Source organism: Perca fluviatilis, chromosome 20 (assembly GCF_010015445.1).
Source record: "Perca fluviatilis chromosome 20, GENO_Pfluv_1.0, whole genome shotgun sequence".
Taxonomy (NCBI): domain Eukaryota; kingdom Metazoa; phylum Chordata; class Actinopteri; order Perciformes; family Percidae; genus Perca; species Perca fluviatilis.
Window position 1 is genome coordinate 33,531,814 of NC_053131.1, and position 18,418 is coordinate 33,550,231.

General features: G+C 44.9%; 1 protein-coding gene across 1 annotated transcript in view; it reads right to left on the reverse strand.

The window, feature by feature from the left end:
- Window positions 1-673: 673 nt before the first annotated feature.
- ehd4 (EH-domain containing 4) overlaps window positions 674-18,418 on the reverse strand; it is a gene marked incomplete in the record, with an annotated part of 48,975 nt that continues 31,230 nt past the window's right edge. Inside the window, 5 exon segments of the mRNA XM_039785994.1 lie at window positions 674-1,507; window positions 5,404-5,568; window positions 11,892-12,003; window positions 13,094-13,227; window positions 16,905-17,071. Of these exon segments, the coding sequence (XP_039641928.1) occupies window positions 950-1,507; window positions 5,404-5,568; window positions 11,892-12,003; window positions 13,094-13,227; window positions 16,905-17,071 (1,136 nt within the window).

Genomic DNA, 18,418 nt, shown 5'->3' on the forward strand with positions numbered 1-18,418 from the left:
TGTGTGTGTGTGTGTATGTGTGTTTGCGTATGTGTGTTTATGTGTCTGTGTGAAGTGTCTTTGTGTGTCTGCGTGTGTGTGTGTCTGCATGTGTGTCTTTGTGTGTGTATGTGTGTTTGCGTATGTGTGTTTATGTGTCTGTGTGAAGTGTCTTTGTGTGTGTGTGTCTGCGTGTGTGTGTGTGCATGTGTGTCTGCGTGTGTGTGTGTATGTCTGCGTATGTATGCATGTCTGCGTGTGTGTGTCTGCGTGTGTGTGTGTGCATGTATGCGTGTGTGTGTCTGTTTGTGTGTGTCTGCATGTGAATATGTGTCTGCGTGTGTGTGTGTGCATGTCTGCGTGTGTGTCTGCGTGTGTGTCTGTGGGTGTCTGCATGTGTGTGTCTGCGTGTGTCTGCATGTGTGTGTGTGTCTGCGTGTGTGTGTGTGTGTGTGTGTGTGTGTGTGTCTGCGTGTGGGTCTATGGGTGTCTGCATGTGTGTGTGTCTGTGTGTGTGTGTGTGCATGTCTGCGTGTGTGTCTGCGTGTGTGTGTCTGCATGTGTGTGTGTGTGTGTGTGTGTGTCTGCATGTGTGTGTGTGTGTGTCTGCATGTGAATGTGTGTCTGTTGTGCATGTCTGCGTGTGTGTGTGTGTGTGTGTGTCTGCATGTGTGTGTGTGTGTGTGTGTGTGTCTGCATGTGTGTGTGTGTGTGTCTGCATGTGTGTGTGTGTGTGTGTGTGTGTCTGCATGTGTGTGTGTGTGTGTGTCTGCATGTGTGTGTGTGTGTGTGTCTGATTTAAATGGGCTTTAAATATATCCTCAAATATGGTATCGTTGTCCATAGAATCGACTGATGGTATCGTGATAAAACTTGTGATTTACACCCCTACCAACCCTACCAGCCACCTGCACATTTCACCAGCATTTGGCCGGTAAACGGCGCCAACTTTGGCGGCTGCCGCCCCCCCCTAGTCCTCGCTGTGGTTGTACATGGCGTCGGCGGTGGGGTTTTTGCGGTGGGACGGGGGCACCAGGTGCTCGGGCAGCTCGGCCGGCAGCTCGTATCCCTCCAGTTTGATCTTGATGAGATGCTGCGCCAGGGCGAACTCCTCGTCGTCCAGCATGCCGTCCTTGTCGCAGTCGGCCAGCTTCCAGATCTTGCCGAGCACGGTGTTGGGCAGCCGCGAGTTCATCATCTCCTTCTTGGCGTTGACCCCGGTGATCTTGCCGTTGATGGGCATCAGCATGTAGAAGATCTCGTCGTAGCGGTGCTTCTCGCGGCCGATTATCCAATCCTCGGCGTCGGCGCCGGCGCTGATGCCCTCGCCGTAGCCGTGGCCGAAGGGCCCGTCCTGGGAGCCCTCGAAGGCGCCGCCGGACACCATCGGCGGCGGCAGCTTGGACTCTTCGTCGCGGATCATCGACATCAGACCGGCGATCTTCGTGGCCAACATCTTGTCCACCGACTCGACCAGCTTCACCTTCAGAGACGGGAACTTGCTGAAGTCGTAGTGCTGCAACATGTCCTGCAGGAGGGAGGGAGAGACACACACAGAGACACACACACACACACACACACAGAGAGACACACACACACACACACACAGACACACACACAGACACACACACAAACAGAGACACACACAGAGACACAACACAGACACACACACACAGAGACACACACACACACACGGACACACACACACACACACACACACACACACACACACACACACACACACACACAGAGACACACACACAGAGACACACACACACACACAGAGCACACACACACACACACACGCATACAGAACAACACACACACACACACACACACACACACACACACACACACACAGAGACACACACACACACACACACACACAGAGACACACACACACCTTTAAAATCATAAAACATAAACTTTCTTGTGTAACATTTTTTTAATAATAGTGGACACAGAGAGATAGATAGACAGATAGATAGATAGACAGATAGATAGACAGATAGATAGATAGATAGATAGATAGATAGATAGATAGATAGATAGATAGATAGATAGATAGATAGATAGATAGATAGATAGATAGATAGACTTAAAGACTTGGCTGCACATTAGTTAATTTCTTTCCTTAAATTGAAAAGCATCTTTAGTCTCTTTCAGGAAAAAGTGATGTGATGTGTATGAAGATGTTTGTTGTAGTTCCTGTCGGCCGCTGACAGATGGCGACAAAGACGAACAAAATACACAACAAACACATGGACTTAAAGTGCTCATATCATGCTCATTTCCAGGTTCATAATTGTATTTAGAGGTTGTACCAGAATAGGTTTACATAGTACTGCACATTGCTGGAGGTCCTTTTTTCACCCTGTGTGTTGAGCTCTCTGTTTTAGCTACAGAGTGAGACATCTCAACTTCTGTTCCATCTTGCTCAGTAGCTAGGTAAGGACTACTAGCCAGTCAGAAGCAGAGTATGAGGGCGTGCTCTGACAGTACCTAGGTAAGGACTACTAGCCAGTCAGAAGCAGAGTATGAGGGCGTGCCCTGACAGTACCTAGGTAAGGACTACTAGCCAGTCAGAAGCAGAGTATGAGGGCGTGCCCTGACAGTACCTAGGTAAGGACTACTAGCCAGTCAGAAGCAGAGTATGAGGGCGTGCCCTGACAGTAGCTAGGTAAGGACTACTAGCCAGTCAGAAGCAGAGTATGAGGGCATGCCCTGACAGTAGCTAGGTAAGGACTACTAGCCAGTCAGAAGCAGAGTATGAGGGCGTGCCCTGACAGTACCTAGGTAAGGACTACTAGCCAGTCAGAAGCAACCTATGAGGGCCCTGACAGTACCTAGGTAAGGACTACTAGCCAGTCAGAAGCAGAGTATGAGGGCGTGCCCTGGCAGTACCTAGGTAAGGACTACTAGCCAGTCAGAAGCAGGGTATGAGGGCGTGCCCTGACAGCAGCTAGGTAAGGACTACTGGCCAGTCAGAAGCAGAGTATGAGGGCGTGCCCTGACAGTACCTAGGTAAGGACTACTAGCCAGTCAGAAGCAGGGTATGAGGGTGTGCCATGCTAGCAGCTAGGCGAGCATTATAACGTGTCTTGTCTCTGAAGTAAAGGCTGGACTACAATAGAGCTGTTTGGAGCAGTTGGTGAACTGTGTTTTCTGTTGGAGATGGTAAGTCCCTTTGGGGGACTTTGGGCTTTTTCACTTTGTAAACCTATAACGTGCACAACAAAGATATATAACACAATAAAGGAAAGGGGAAAAGCCAAAAAGCATAATATGAGCACTTTAAGACATTTCATAAAATGTAGCAATGAAAGAAGTTTAGTGGAGTCGGCTGTCAGATTACAGCAGGTGAACTAAGCTGATTGGCTGAGACATTTAATGTAACCTTAATCTGACACCAAATGAGACAATGAGCACAGCTTTCAGTCTGCAGCTGGACACAGCGTCTTCAGCTGACCTCTGACCTCTCAACAACAACAAGTGTGTGTGTGTGTGTGTGTGTGTGTGTGTGTGCTTGAGAGAGTACAAATCTCACCAAGGGAACTGAAAAATCTGAAACATCCTCTCTCGCCAATAATCTAATAAATACAAGTGTAGCTGGGGAGCACACACACACACACACACACACACACACACACACACACACACACACACACACACACACACACACACACACACACACACACACACACACACACACACACACACACACACACACACACACACACACACACACACACACACACACACACACACACACACACACACACACACACACCTGCAGTGCAGCATCTCTACAGGGCTGACAGCACAGCTGCAAAGTGTGTTTTCAGTTCCCTTCGTCTCTCTGAAGATCAGTTTGTCCTCAGACTGTTTGTTCAACGTGACGTAAAGCTGCACCAATAACGTGGAACAAGTACTCAGTTACAGTACAGGCCAAAAGTTAGGACACACCTTCTCATTCAATGCGTTTCCTTTTTATTTTCATGACTATTTACATTGTAGATTCTCACTGAAGGCATCAAAACTATGAATGAACACATATGGAATTATGTACTTAACAAAAAAGTGTGAAATAACTGAAAACATGTCTTATATTTTAGATTCCTCAAAGTAGCCACCCTTTGCTTTTTTTTTATTAATAAGGGAAAAACTTCCACTAATTAACCCTGACAAAGCACACCTGTGAAGGTAAAACCATTTCAGGTGACTACCTCATGAAGCTCATTGAGAGAACACCAAGGGTTTGCAGAGTTATCAAAAAAAGCAAAGGGTGGCTACTTTGAAGAATATTCAAAGTATTTATTTATCTATTTTTGCGCTGCTGAAATCATGATTTTATAACCACGACATCATCATCATCTGATAAAATCTCCGAACACACTTAAACATTTAAAGACAACAGCCCTGCTGGGAGTTTGGCTGTATTCATATGTTAAATGATCACACAGAGAGAAAGTTAGAAGCGATACAATGCCTTTCCTCGTCAATCTCTAAACGGCGTGCACCACTTTGCTACGGTTTCCGTGTTAAACGACATCTTTCCTCCGAACGGCGCCTATACTGCCTTTGCGACTGGACGGCTGTGCGTACCCGATCCGTGCCGTTTGCACGATCCGTTCTGCGCATGCGCAAGATGATAATACTGTTTTACGACCTGCCCGATCTGTTCCACGCTAGCCTCCACTGGTAAGCTAACATTAGTTTAGCTAACAGCTAATTCGGCTAACCGCTAGCTGACAGCTAGATTCAGGCTAAAATTAAAATAACGTTAAGTCAAACTTAATAGGAGAAGCAGCTACAGCTACATGAAGACTTTACAGTAATAACAATAAAGACAAGTGTTGAGTGATTATATTTTAAATGAGCACAAGTAAAGTAGAGCTGACGTAACAGCTGTTATATATGTTAACGGTTATTTTCAAGTTTTATTTTGAAGGTCTTTTGAAGTTATTACATGCTGTCTCAGCTAGCTGTTAGCTAAACTAACGTTAGCTTGCCTGTGGAGGCTAACGGCAGACCGGTACAATCAGCTAGCGGTAAGCCGAATTAGCCGTTAGCTAAACTAACGTTAGCTTCCCGGTGGAGGCTAGCGTGGAACAGATCGGGTACTGACAACGGCCCTGAACAACGAAGGTATCAACTGTCGGTGTGATTTCTGCGTCATGTGAACATGAGGGTGCCTCTCATTCTGCAGCCCTGGGGCACGTTCAATCTCAAATCGCTCTGCACCAAGTAGCTACAGTTTTCTTGTTGAACAACTTGTTTCCTCCAAAAAAACGCGACAGAAAACACAAAAAAAAAGCCCCAAAAACTTCTAAAAAACTACAAAAGTGTCAGAAATGTCAAAAAAAAAGTGAATCTGAGTCAGCTGGTCAAGTCACTTTTCATGAAATGTATTGTCTGTGGTACCTGCATCTTGGTGACGCTGGGGAAGTCTCCGGGGCTGATGTGGTGCTCTCTCTGCAGGATGGTGTAGATCTCCGGCAGCCTCATGATCAGCTCCTCCTTCTTCTTCTCCCGCCCGAACAGAGACGGCATCTCCTTCTTCAGGTAGCTGATGATGTACGCCTGCACCTGCACGGACCCACATCAGCCGGCGGTTAAAGGAACAGTCCCAGTTCTTAAAACATGTCAGGACATGGTGCTCTTTGGATGCTTTTATATAGACCTTAGTGGTCCCCTAATACTGTATCTGAAGTCTCTTTTATATAGACCTTAGTGGTCCCCTAATACTGTATCTGAAGTCTCTTTTATATAGACCTTAGTGGTCCCCTAATACTGTATCTGAAGTCTCTTTTATATAGGCCTTAGTGGTCCCCTAATACTGTATCTGAAGTCTCTTTTATATAGGCCTTAGTGGTCCCCTAATACTGTATCTGAAGTCTCTTTTATATAGACCTTAGTGGTCCCCTAATACTGTATCTGAAGTCTCTTTTATATAGACCTTAGTGGTCCCCTAATACTGGATCTGAAGGGGGGGTGTGGCCTTGACCAACTCTGCCACTTTTCTCGTTTGAAAGCCATGATGTCTCTCTCTCTCTCTCTCTCATGGGTGGGCCATTCGAATATTAATATCAATATACAAACGAACTTCGAATATGATTTTTGGGCAAAAGTCAAAGCCCTACAATGCACTATATATATGATCATACTGCAGTCTGTCTCTACTACTATATAGACTATGGACTGTCTTTTCTCAGAACTCTATGCACTTTAATAATGGACTAAACATGATCATACTGCATTCTGTGTTTTATGTCTTTTTTAAGCACTGCTATAAAGAAAAAGCACTTTCAATGATTGCACTACTGGTTAGATGTCAAACTGCATTTCATTGTACTGGTTGTCCTTACTTGTGCAATGACAATAAAGTTGAATGTAATCTAATCTATATAGTTCACTATTTAATAAACAATATACAGGATATAGAGAGTGAGTGAATGAGGGAACAGTTTCAAACACAGTTTATGTGTGAAACCGAACAACAGGAGACTCAGCGGCGCCGGATCAGAGGGTGAACTACACAGAGACCCTTCAATCCTTCATAACAACCAACTGCATTATGGGAGGTGGAAGGAAGGAAGGAAAGGAGGAAGGAAAGGAGGGAGGGAGGTCACTGACTTTCTAAATACACCAGTGTCATTACTCAGTATGTAATCGAGGGAGGGAAACAAAAACACCTTGTGATGGATGAGCTGACGGGCAGAGTGAAGACGTTATCTCCTCTCTTTCTCCAAAGACCAGCAGACTCCTTTGAAAAATATCATTTATCTCGCAGAACACAGGAGTTGCTGCTCTACTGCTGCCTCCATTGGTCAGTTAGTTTGTTAGTCTGTGTTATTGTTAAGGCTGCACGATATGAGGAAAATATACGTTGTTGAATATCATGATAACGCAGAGCCGGCCCGACCCATGAGCAAACTAAGCAGCTGCTTGGGGCCCCGAGGCTACCAGAGGGGCCCCAAGAGCACTTAAAATGTCCCACAATAGAGCTCATAACAGAGCCGGTCTATTTAAAGATAGTGTTGCTGCTAACAGGTCTCACATTAGCCTTTAAATGTACATTATGAGTGCTTAAACTAATATTTACAATACACAAGTTGGTTTAGTGCCAAGTGCAGTGGCAGCATGTTACAATGTGGAGAGTCCCCCAAACCAGATCCTGCTTAGGGCCCCCCAAAAGTCTAGGGCCGGCCCTGCGATAACAAAGACAATATAACTGGCGGTGGTGATAGCGCAGTGGATATGACACATGCCTTTGGTGCGGGAGATCAGAGTTCGATTCCCACTGCGATACATCAACCAATGTGTCCCTGAGCAAGACGCTTAAGCCCTAGCCAATAGACAATATATAGCAATTGTGAGTCGCTTTGGATAAAAGCGTCAGCTAAATGACATGTTAAGGCTCTTATATACTAGACTCAGCCCAGCTGGCGCTTCCAAATGTGACGTCATGAGATCGCCGTGACTGTTTATACCTGCGCGTGGTGCTCAGTCTTCTCCTGAACAGAGGTGGCGCTAATGAGGAAAGGCTACCAACGTTGCTCTTTCTACGGACTAGAAGAAGAAGAAAAAAGGCAGAACTGGCAGCAGCATTGTCGTCAATGCTTTGATTTGATTGGATGAGCTACTTGGTGGGATCGAGCCTTTCATTCACCATAAAAGAGCTCATCTTAACCCGGTAAACTTGACTGAATGATTTCAATATATGTACAAGTCACTGCTAAGATGTCTGAGAGATGACTGGTATTGTATGAGATTGATAGAATATGATATCATTTGGGCTACTGGTGTGATGATATGTGTATGGAGACGAATTAGACCAATATTTACCCTGTGAATGTATATTTCATATGTTCTTGTTATTATTATTTTATTTTTTATTTTATTTATTTATTTTTCGCTCATTTGTTATCTTTCTCGTTCTTGCTTAGAGAGAGAGAGATCGCTATTGTTCTTGTTTCTGAAAAAAAAGGCAATAAAAATGTGAATTACAAAAAAAAAAATAAACAAATGAAAGGAAATCAAGGAGGAGGAGGGGAGGCAAGGCAGTGAAAACATGAAGAGAAAGAAGGCTTTCCTGAAGGAAGTGAAACAAGAGAAACTTGCAGCTCCGCCCTCTGAACTTCTAACGCCACGGACAGACTGATGGAGCGCCGTCTGCGTTCACACAACAACATCTCAGACAGCGACTTGGGATTTATTAATAAGAGCTTCCTTCCCTGTGTTTAGATACAGCCCAGTATGATTTACGCTCCTCTTTTGTTTATCCTTAGTGGTTATTCCAGTAAATGTCTTTATTTCTTATTCTTAGGTCACATCCGTCTGCCTGTTTATGTATTTATGGGACTGTTGTTGACCTGTCACATTCGCATCTGATTCATGATCTGCTGGCCTCTGAGCAGCTCCACTGGAGCGGTTGGAGGTTAAGGGCCTTGCTCAAGGGCACCTCAGGGGTGGTAATGAGGGAGGGGGACATTATCTTTATTGTGACTATTACACCACTGTTCATCATACCCCCAACTGGCCCCGTCAGACACCGCCTACCAGGAGTCTGGGTCTGCTGAGGTTTCTTCCTAAAAGGGAGTTTCTCCTCGCCACTGTTGCAACAGCCACTGCTAATGCTTGCTCTTGGGGGGAATTACTGGAATTGTTGGGGCTTTGTAAATTATAGAGTGTGGTCTAGACCTACTCTATCTGTAAAGCGTCTCGAGATAATTCTTGTTATGATTTGATACTATAAACAAAATTGAATTGAATTAAACCGGATTCTGTCGGATTCCGTCCTGGTCGTGGAACAACGGACCAGCTCTTCACTCTCGCAAGGATCCTGGAGGGGGCCTGGGAGTATGCCCAACCGGTCTACATGTGTTTTGTGGATTTGGAGAAGGCGTATGACCGGGTCCCCCGGGAGATACTGTGGGAGGTGCTGTGGGAGTATGGGGTGAGGGGTCTCTTCTCAGGGCCATCCAATCTCTGTACGACCAAAGTGAGAGCTGTGTCCGGGTTCTCGGCAGTAAGTCGGACTCGTTTCAGGTGAGGGTTGGCCTCCGCCAGGGCTGCGCTCTGTCACCAATCCTGTTTGTAATATTTATGGACAGGATATCGAGGCGTAGTCGGGGTGGGGAGGGGTTGCAGTTCGGTGGGCTGGGGATCTCATCGCTGCTCTTTGCAGATGATGTGGTCCTGATGGCATCATCGGCCTGCGACCTTCAGCACTCACTGGATCGGTTCGCAGCCGAGAGTGAAGCGGTTGGGATGAGGATCAGCACCTCTCAATCGGAGGCCATGGTTCTCAGCAGGAAACCGATGGAATGCCTTCTCCAGGTAGGGAATGAGTCCTTACCCCAAGTGAAGGAGTTCAAGTACCTTGGGGTTTTGTTCGCGAGTGAGGGGACAATGGAGCGGGAGATTGGTCGGAGAATCGGTGCAGCGGGTGCGGTATTACATTCCATCTATCGCACCGTTGTGAACGAAAAGAGAGCTGAGCCAGAAGGCAAAGCTCTCGTTGATCAGTTTTCGTTCCTACCCTCACCTATGGTCATGAAGGCTGGGTCATGACCGAAAGAACGAGATCCAGGGTGCAAGCGGCGAAATGGGTTTCCTCAGGAGGGTGGCTGGCGTCTCCCTTAGAGATAGGGTGAGAAGCTCAGTCATCCGTGAGGAGCTCGGAGTAGAGCCGCTGCTCGGCCCGTCGAAAGAGCCAGTTGAAGTGGTTTGGGCATCTGGTGAGGATGCCCCCGCAGGCGCCTCCCTAGGGGAGGTGTTCCAGGCACGTCCAGCTGGGAGGAGGCCTCGGGGAAGACCCAGGACTAGGTGGAGGGATTATATCTCCAACCTGGCCTGGGAACGCCTCGGGATCCCCCAGTCGGAGCTGGTTAATGTGGCTCGGGAAAGGGAAGTTTGGGGTCCCCTGCTGGAGCTGCTCCCCCCGCGACCCGACACCGGATAAGCGGACGAAGATGGACATTTGACCCGTTTACGTGTGGCCGGGTTGGTTCAGCGGGTAGAGCAGGCGCACGTATACATAGGAGGTTAATGCCTCGATGCAGAGGTCTGGGTTCGACTCCGACCTGTGATGATTTTCTGCATCTCTCTCTCTCTCTCTCCCTCTCTCTCTCTCTCTCCCTCTCTCCCCTCTCTGTTTCTCTCTCTCTCTCTCTCTCCCTCTCTCTCTCTCCCTCTCTCCTCTCTGTTTCTGTCTCTCTCTCTCTCTCCCTCTCTCTCTCTCCCCCTCTCTCTCCCCCCCTCTCTGTCTACCTCTCTCTCTCTCTCCTTCCTCACCTAGCTGTCCTGTCCATTAAAGGCAGAAATGCCCAAAAACAATCTTAAAAAAGTGTCAAGGTGACAAAAAAATTGGGGGGGAAAAACATTGGAAAAGCAACAAAAACATAATTAAAAAAATAACCCAAAAAGTGACGAAAGAAATTGGAATAAAATCAACAAAAACGTCAAGAAGAGTGTAGAAAAAGAACAACAAAATGTTGAAATTTCGACCCAGAAAAATCACAAACTTGTCAGCTTTGAACCATCTAAGTTTCTGCCTCAGCCTGCTGTATCCGTGGACTTTATGCATGTACTCCATGTTTGCTTTACTGCCTGCTTCTGTGCTTCAATTGTTAGTTTGTATGTATACTTTATAGTGTTTTACCATGCGAGTCATTTCTCAAAGCCTAATCAGGGACAAGGCGTACGTTTACATGCACATTAAACTTCAGTTAAAGTCCACTAAAAGTTCTGTTTTTGCCGCTGACAGACTCAGATTATTATTCTAAGTGTCTGAAAACATTATGGAAAGGATCCCTACAGAGATAGACCTTTTAGTTAAAGAGTAAGATCCTTTTAGTTTAACATGAAACAGCCCCGAAATCACCATCACCAAACTCCACCAGACTCCATGTAAATAATCAGGACTTTTATCATCGTAAAACACACTTCATTCAAAGTGGACAGAAACTAAATAAAACTACCAAAAGCCGTCTTGGTTCATCTTTCCACTGTTCCAACAATCACCACTCTGGTTTGGTTGAAATAAACCCTTAATTCACCCATTTACATGTGGAGATATGCTGGCTCTATACACGCTAAAAGTCCTCATTATTTACATGGAGTCTGGTGGAAATATGCTGGCTTTATTCACGCTAAAAGTCCTGATTATTTACATGGAGTCTGGTGGAAATATGCTGGCTCTATACACGCTGAAAGTCCTGATTATTTACATGGAGTCTGGTGGAGATATGCGCTCTATACACGCTAAAAGTCCTGATTATTTACATGGAGTCTGGTGGAGATATGCTGGCTCTATACACGCTAAAAGTCCTGATTATTTACATGGAGTCTGGTGGAAATATGCTGGCTCTATACACACTAAAAGTCCTGATTATTTACATGGAGTCTGGTGGAGATATGCTGGCTCTATACACGCTAAAAGTCCTGATTATTTACATGGAGTCTGGTGGAGTTTGGTGATGGTGATTTCGGGGCTGTTTCATGTTAAACTAAAAGGATCTTACTCTTTAACTAAAAGGTCTATCTCTGTAGGGATCCATCCCATAATGTTGTCAGACACTAAGAATAATAATCTGAGTCAGCGGCAACAACAGAACTTTTAGTGGACGCTGACTGATGCTGAACATTTGTCCTGTAGGGCTAACGTTACAGATGGAGCCAGGCTAACCGTTTCCATCCACTCCCAGTCTTCGTGCTAAGCTAGGCTAACCCCTGTCTGTTCTAAATGCTCAGAGATCAAACTGTGAGAGCGATCAAATTTCCTGACTTTTGTTTCCGTCTTTGAAAACACAACCAAACACTGAAACTCGGCGGCTTTAGTTTAATCCAGAATCTGCGAGAGGTTAACTCCAAAAAAAAACAAAAAAACGTGTCACTTCCTGTCTCACCTTGGCCAGCCTCGCTCTCTTGATGAGGTCGTTGAGTTTACGCAGCGCTGCGTTTCTCGGGAGACTCTGGATGTCCTTGAACAGGTCCTGAGACTCCGCCTCAAACAGACGCCTGAGGGATGAATGAATGAATGAATGAATGAATGCATGAACTAAAACGAAAACTAAATGAAACATAGGTGAGATCCTCAAAGGAATGCATAAACAAATATATTAATGAGATCTCCGACTATCTAGGGATGTCTGCATGGATTTTTTTTTAAACGACAAAACATCGAAATAGAGAATTTCTACTTCTTTATGGTTTATGGCAAACAAATATGAAACTCCAGAAAGCCACCGAACTCCATTGTTATTTTTACACACACACACACACACACACACACACACACACACACACACACACACACACACACACACACACACACACACACACACACACACACACACACACACACACACACACACACAGAGCCGTGTTTCAAAACAACTATCAAATGTCAAAATATTTGTCCAAAAATCCCTCAAAAATGCAAAAAACAAAAATATCGAAAAAAAAAAAAAGTACTGGAAAAAAAACCATCAAAAATGTTGGGAAAAGCGCCCAAAAAAAAAACAAAAAGGAGACAAAAATGTCAAAAATATTTGTATAAATCCCTTGAAAAGGGAAACAAAGTGGCCGAAAATGTATCAAAAACGTCAAATTTTTGTTTTTTATATAAAAAAACCCTCTAAAAAACATTTTTTTTGGAAATACCGACAAAAACTTGAACAAAATATTTTAAAAAAGTGTCCAAAAAGCTTTGTAAAAGGATACAAAAAAGTCAAAATATATTCACACACACACACACACACACACACACACACACACACACACACACAGATGTCATTATGTGCTGCTATAAAGAATAATAAAATGGTTTCTAAACAGTATCCTGACTCAACTTTGACATCTGGTGACAAACGTTCCTTTTAAATTTGAATTTGAAGAATCAGTTAAAATAATTCATCCTTTCATATCAATGAGCATCACATGATTATTGACCGTGGTGCTTTCAGTTTATTTTAAACATAAAACATCAAAAAGAAAGCATGCAATCTTCCAAAAAGGATTTTAAATGATTGAAATAAGAACTGATAAATGAATGGATGAATGGATGAATGGATGAATGGATGAACGGATGAATGTCTGAATGTCTGACCTGTTCTCGGAGTTCTGCAGGGGTTTGGCCCAGAAGGAGCCCAGATAAACTCTCACCACCTCGGGCGTGTTGATCACTTTCCCCAGCGACCACATGAGGGCGCCGTACACCCGCATCAGCTGCTGCGTGTCCACCTGAGCACGACAGGAAGTAGTTTCACATCTCACCTACAATGTTCAAGCTCTTCAGAGCTGTGTTGGAAAACGCTCACTCACTCACTCTCTTAAAATTTTGGAAAAAGTGGCAGAAACTTCGGAAATAAATAGAAAAAAAGTGACAAAAACTTCGGAAACTTTGGGGTTGTAACATTTTATCCTTTTATAGTGGACTAGCACTATTCACTCCCTCCCTCCTTCCCTCCCTCCCTCCCTCACTCAGGGTGTAACTTTGGGTTGAGATCGCGTATAAAAAAAAAAAAAACTACAAAAACGACAAAAAATTTATGAAAAACAAACGCAAAAAAAACGACAAAAATATTCCAAAAATTTTGAAAAAGCAAACAAAACTTTGGGGTTGTAACATTTAATCACTCCCTCCCTCCATCCCTCAGGGTGTAACCTGGGGTTGAGATCACGTATTAAAAAAAAATAAACTTAAAAAAAAAAAAAAAAAACTAGAAAAATACGACAAAGACGTCAAAAAAAAAATAATTCAAAAAATTGCAAAAAGTGACAAAAACTTTTTATCCTTTTATAGTGGACTATCACTATTCACTCGCTCACTCACTCATCTGCCCACTCACGAAAACAAGTTTCAAGTCTAAGGCGACAAATGTCGGAAAAAACAGCAACAATTTCGGAAAAAGTGGCAGAAACTTGAGAAAAAAAAAAGGAAAAAAATCGTCAAAACATTTTCCCAAAAATGCGACTAAAACTTCTGAAACTTCGGGATTGTAACATTTGACCCTTTTATAGAAGAGTATATAGTGAATGAAATTAACCGCTGAGAACTCGAACACCAGTACAACAATGGCGAACACACTATACAGGGAACTATTCAGGGAACTATACAGGGGACTATACAGGGAACTATACAGGGGACTATTCAGGGAACTATTCAGGGAACTATTCAGGGAACTATTCAGGGGACTATACAGGGGACTATACAGGGGACTATACAGGGGACTATACAGGGGACTATACAGGGGACTATTCAGGGAACTATACAGGGAACTATACAGGGAACTATACAGGGGACTATACAGGGGACTATTCAGGGAACTATACAGGGGACTATACAGGGGACTATACAGGGAACTATACAGGGGACTATACAGGGAACTATACAGGGAACTATACAGGGAACTATTCAGGGGACTATACAGGGGACTATACAGGGAACTATACAGGGAACTATACAGGGAACTATACAGGGGAACTATTCAGGGGACTATTCAGGGAACTATACAGGGGACTATACAGGGGACTATTCAGGGAACTATACAGGGAACTATACAGGGAACTATACAGGGAACTATACAGGGGACTATACAGGGAACTATTCAGGGGACTATACAGGGGACTATTCAGGGGACTATTCAGGGGACTATTCAGGGAACTATACAGGGAACTATACAGGGAACTATACAGGGGACTATACAGGGGACTATACAGGGGACTATTCAGGGAACTATACAGGGGACTATACAGGGGACTATACAGGGGACTATTGAGGGGACTATTCAGGGGACTATTCAGGGGACTATTCAGGGAACTATACAGGGGACTATTCAGGGGACTATTCAGGGAACTATACAGGGAACTATACAGGGGACTATACAGGGGACTATTCAGGGGACTATACAGGGAACTATACAGGGAACTATTCAGGGGACTATTCAGGGGACTATTCAGGGGACTATACAGGGGACTATACAGGGGACTATTCAGGGGACTATTCAGGGGACTATACAGGGGACTATACAGGGAACTATACAGGGAACTATACAGGGAACTATACAGGGGACTATACAGGGGACTATACAGGGGACTATACATGGAACTATACAGGGAACTATACAGGGGACTATACATGGAACTATACAGGGAACTATACAGGGAACTATACAGGGGACTATACAGGGGACTATACAGGGGACTATACAGGGAACTATACAGGGAACTATTCAGGGGACTATACAGGGGACTATACAGGGAACTATACAGGGAACTATACAGGGAACTATACAGGGAACTATTCAGGGGACTATTCAGGGGACTATACAGGGGACTATACAGGGGACTATTCAGGGAACTATACAGGGAACTATACAGGGAACTATACAGGGGACTATACAGGGAACTATTCAGGGGACTATACAGGGGACTATACAGGGGACTATTCAGGGGGACTATTCAGGGGACTATTCAGGGAACTATACAGGGAACTATACAGGGAACTATACAGGGGACTATACAGGGGACTATACAGGGGACTATTCAGGGAACTATACAGGGGACTATACAGGGGACTATACAGGGGACTATTGAGGGATATTCAGGGGACTATTCAGGGGACTATTCAGGGAACTATACAGGGGAACAGGGACTATTCAGGGGACTATACAGGGAACTATACAGGGGACTATACAGGGGACTATTCAGGGGACTATACAGGGAACTATACAGGGAACTATTCAGGGGACTATTCAGGGACTATTCAGGGATATACAGGGGACTATACAGGGAACTATACAGGGACTATTCAGGGCTATTCAGGGGACTATTCAGGGGACTATACAGGGGACTATACAGGGGACTATACAGGGAACTATACAGGGAACTATACAGGGAACTATACAGGGACTATACAGGGGACTATACAGGGGACTATACATGGACTATACAGGGCTAACAGGGGACTATACAGGCTATAAGGGACTATACAGGGATATACAGGGGTTACAGGGCTAAGGGACTATATGGTTACAAACAGGTACAGGGACATTAGGACTATAGGGACTATACAGGCTTAAACAGCAGAAAGACATAGGAAGAGGAATAACTATACATGGACTATACAGGGAACTATACAGGGAACTATACAGGGACTAACAGGGGCATACAGGGGACTATACATGGCTATACAGGGACTATACAGGGGACTATACAGGGGCTATCAGGGGACTATACAGGGGACTATACAGGAACTATACAGGGAACTATTCAGGGAACTATACAGGGAACTATACAGGGGACTATACAGGGAACTATACAGGGAACTATACAGGGAACTATACAGGGAACTATTCGGGGAACTATACGGGGAACTATACGGGGGACTATACAGGGGACTATACAGGGGACTATACAGGGGACTATACAGGGAACTATACAGGGAACTATTCAGGGGACTATACAGGGAACTATACAGGGGACTATTCAGGGGACTATACAGGGGACTATACAGGGAACTATACAGGGAACTATACAGGGGACTATTCAGGGGACTATTCAGGGGACTATACAGGGGACTATACAGGGGACTATACAGGGGACTATCCAGGGGACTATACAGGGAACTATTCAGGGAACTATTCAGGGGACTATACAGGGGACTATACAGGGGACTATACAGGGGACTATACAGGGGACTATACAGGGAACTATACAGGGAACTATACAGGGAACTATCCAGGGGACTATTCAGGGGACTATTCAGGGGACTATTCAGGGACCTATACAGGGGACTATACAGGGAACTATACAGGGAACTATACAGGGGACTATACAGGGAACTATTCAGGGAACTATACAGGGAACTATACAGGGAACTAGCTCAGGTAAGGTGTTGATGGTCCTCTCATCCTCACCTGGTCGGCCTTGTTGAGCACCACTCTGATCTTGTCATCTTGGCCTTTGAAGGCTCGGATGGCTTCGGAGAACTCGTCTGAGATGTCCAGTTTGTGAGCGTCGAACAGCAGAATGATCCGATCCACCCGCTCGCCGAACCAACGCAGGACCTCCGCAAAGTCGTAGCCTGCACACAGGAAGTTCACCCGTTCATCACCCGTTCATCAGCATGTCTGTATGAACGCTTGCGATCACCCACTCAACTTACGTTGACAAATGTGAAATTTGAAAACAGAGTTTCTACTTCTTTATGGTTTATGGCAAACAAATATGAAACTCCAGAAAGCCACCAAACTCCTTTCACAAAAGCAGTTATTTTTACACACACACACACACACACACACACACACACACACACACACACACACACACACACACACACACACAGACACACACACAGACTCAGACACACACACACACACACAGACACTCACAGACTCAGACACACACACACACACACACACACACACACACACACACAGACTCAGACACACACACACACACACACACACACACACACACACACACACACACACAGACTCAGACACACACAGACACACACACCGACTCAGACACACACACTCACAGACAGACACACACACACTCACAGACAGACACACACACACACTCACAGACAGACACACACACACACTCACAGACAGACACACACACACACTCACAGACAGACACACACACACACTCACAGACAGACACACACACACACTCACAGACAGACACACACACACTCACAGACAGACACACACACACACACTCACAGACAGACACACACACACACTCACAGACAGACACACACACACTCACAGACAGACACACACACACACACTCACAGACAGACACACACACACACTCACAGACAGACACACACACACACTCACAGACAGACACACACTCACAGACAGACAGACACACACTCACAGACAGACAGACAGACACACTCACAGACAGACAGACAGACAGACAGACACACAGACAGACAGACACACAGACACACAGACACACACACACACACACACACACACACACACAAACACACACACACATCTTCAGAGCTTCAGCGTGCTGTCAGACAGCCCTTTACGTCAGGGAACTGAAGCTGTTCTCTCTGCTCTCTTCAACACCACCAGACTCCTGCTGCTCTACTGCTGCCTCCATCGCTCAGCTAGTTTGTTAGTTTTTTCTTAAAAAGTGGCAGACACTTTGGAAATAAAACTAGAAATATGCGACAAAAACGTCAAAAAAAAAAATATATAAAAAAAATTGCGAAAAAACAACAAAAACTTTGGAAAGTTTGGAGTTGTAACATTTTATTCTTTTACAGTGGACTAGCACTATTCACTCACTCACTCAGGGTGTAACTTGGGGTTGAGATCGCATATACAGTACAGGCCAAAAGTTTGGACACACCTTCTCATTCAATGAGTTTCCTTTTTATTTTCATGACTATTTACATTGT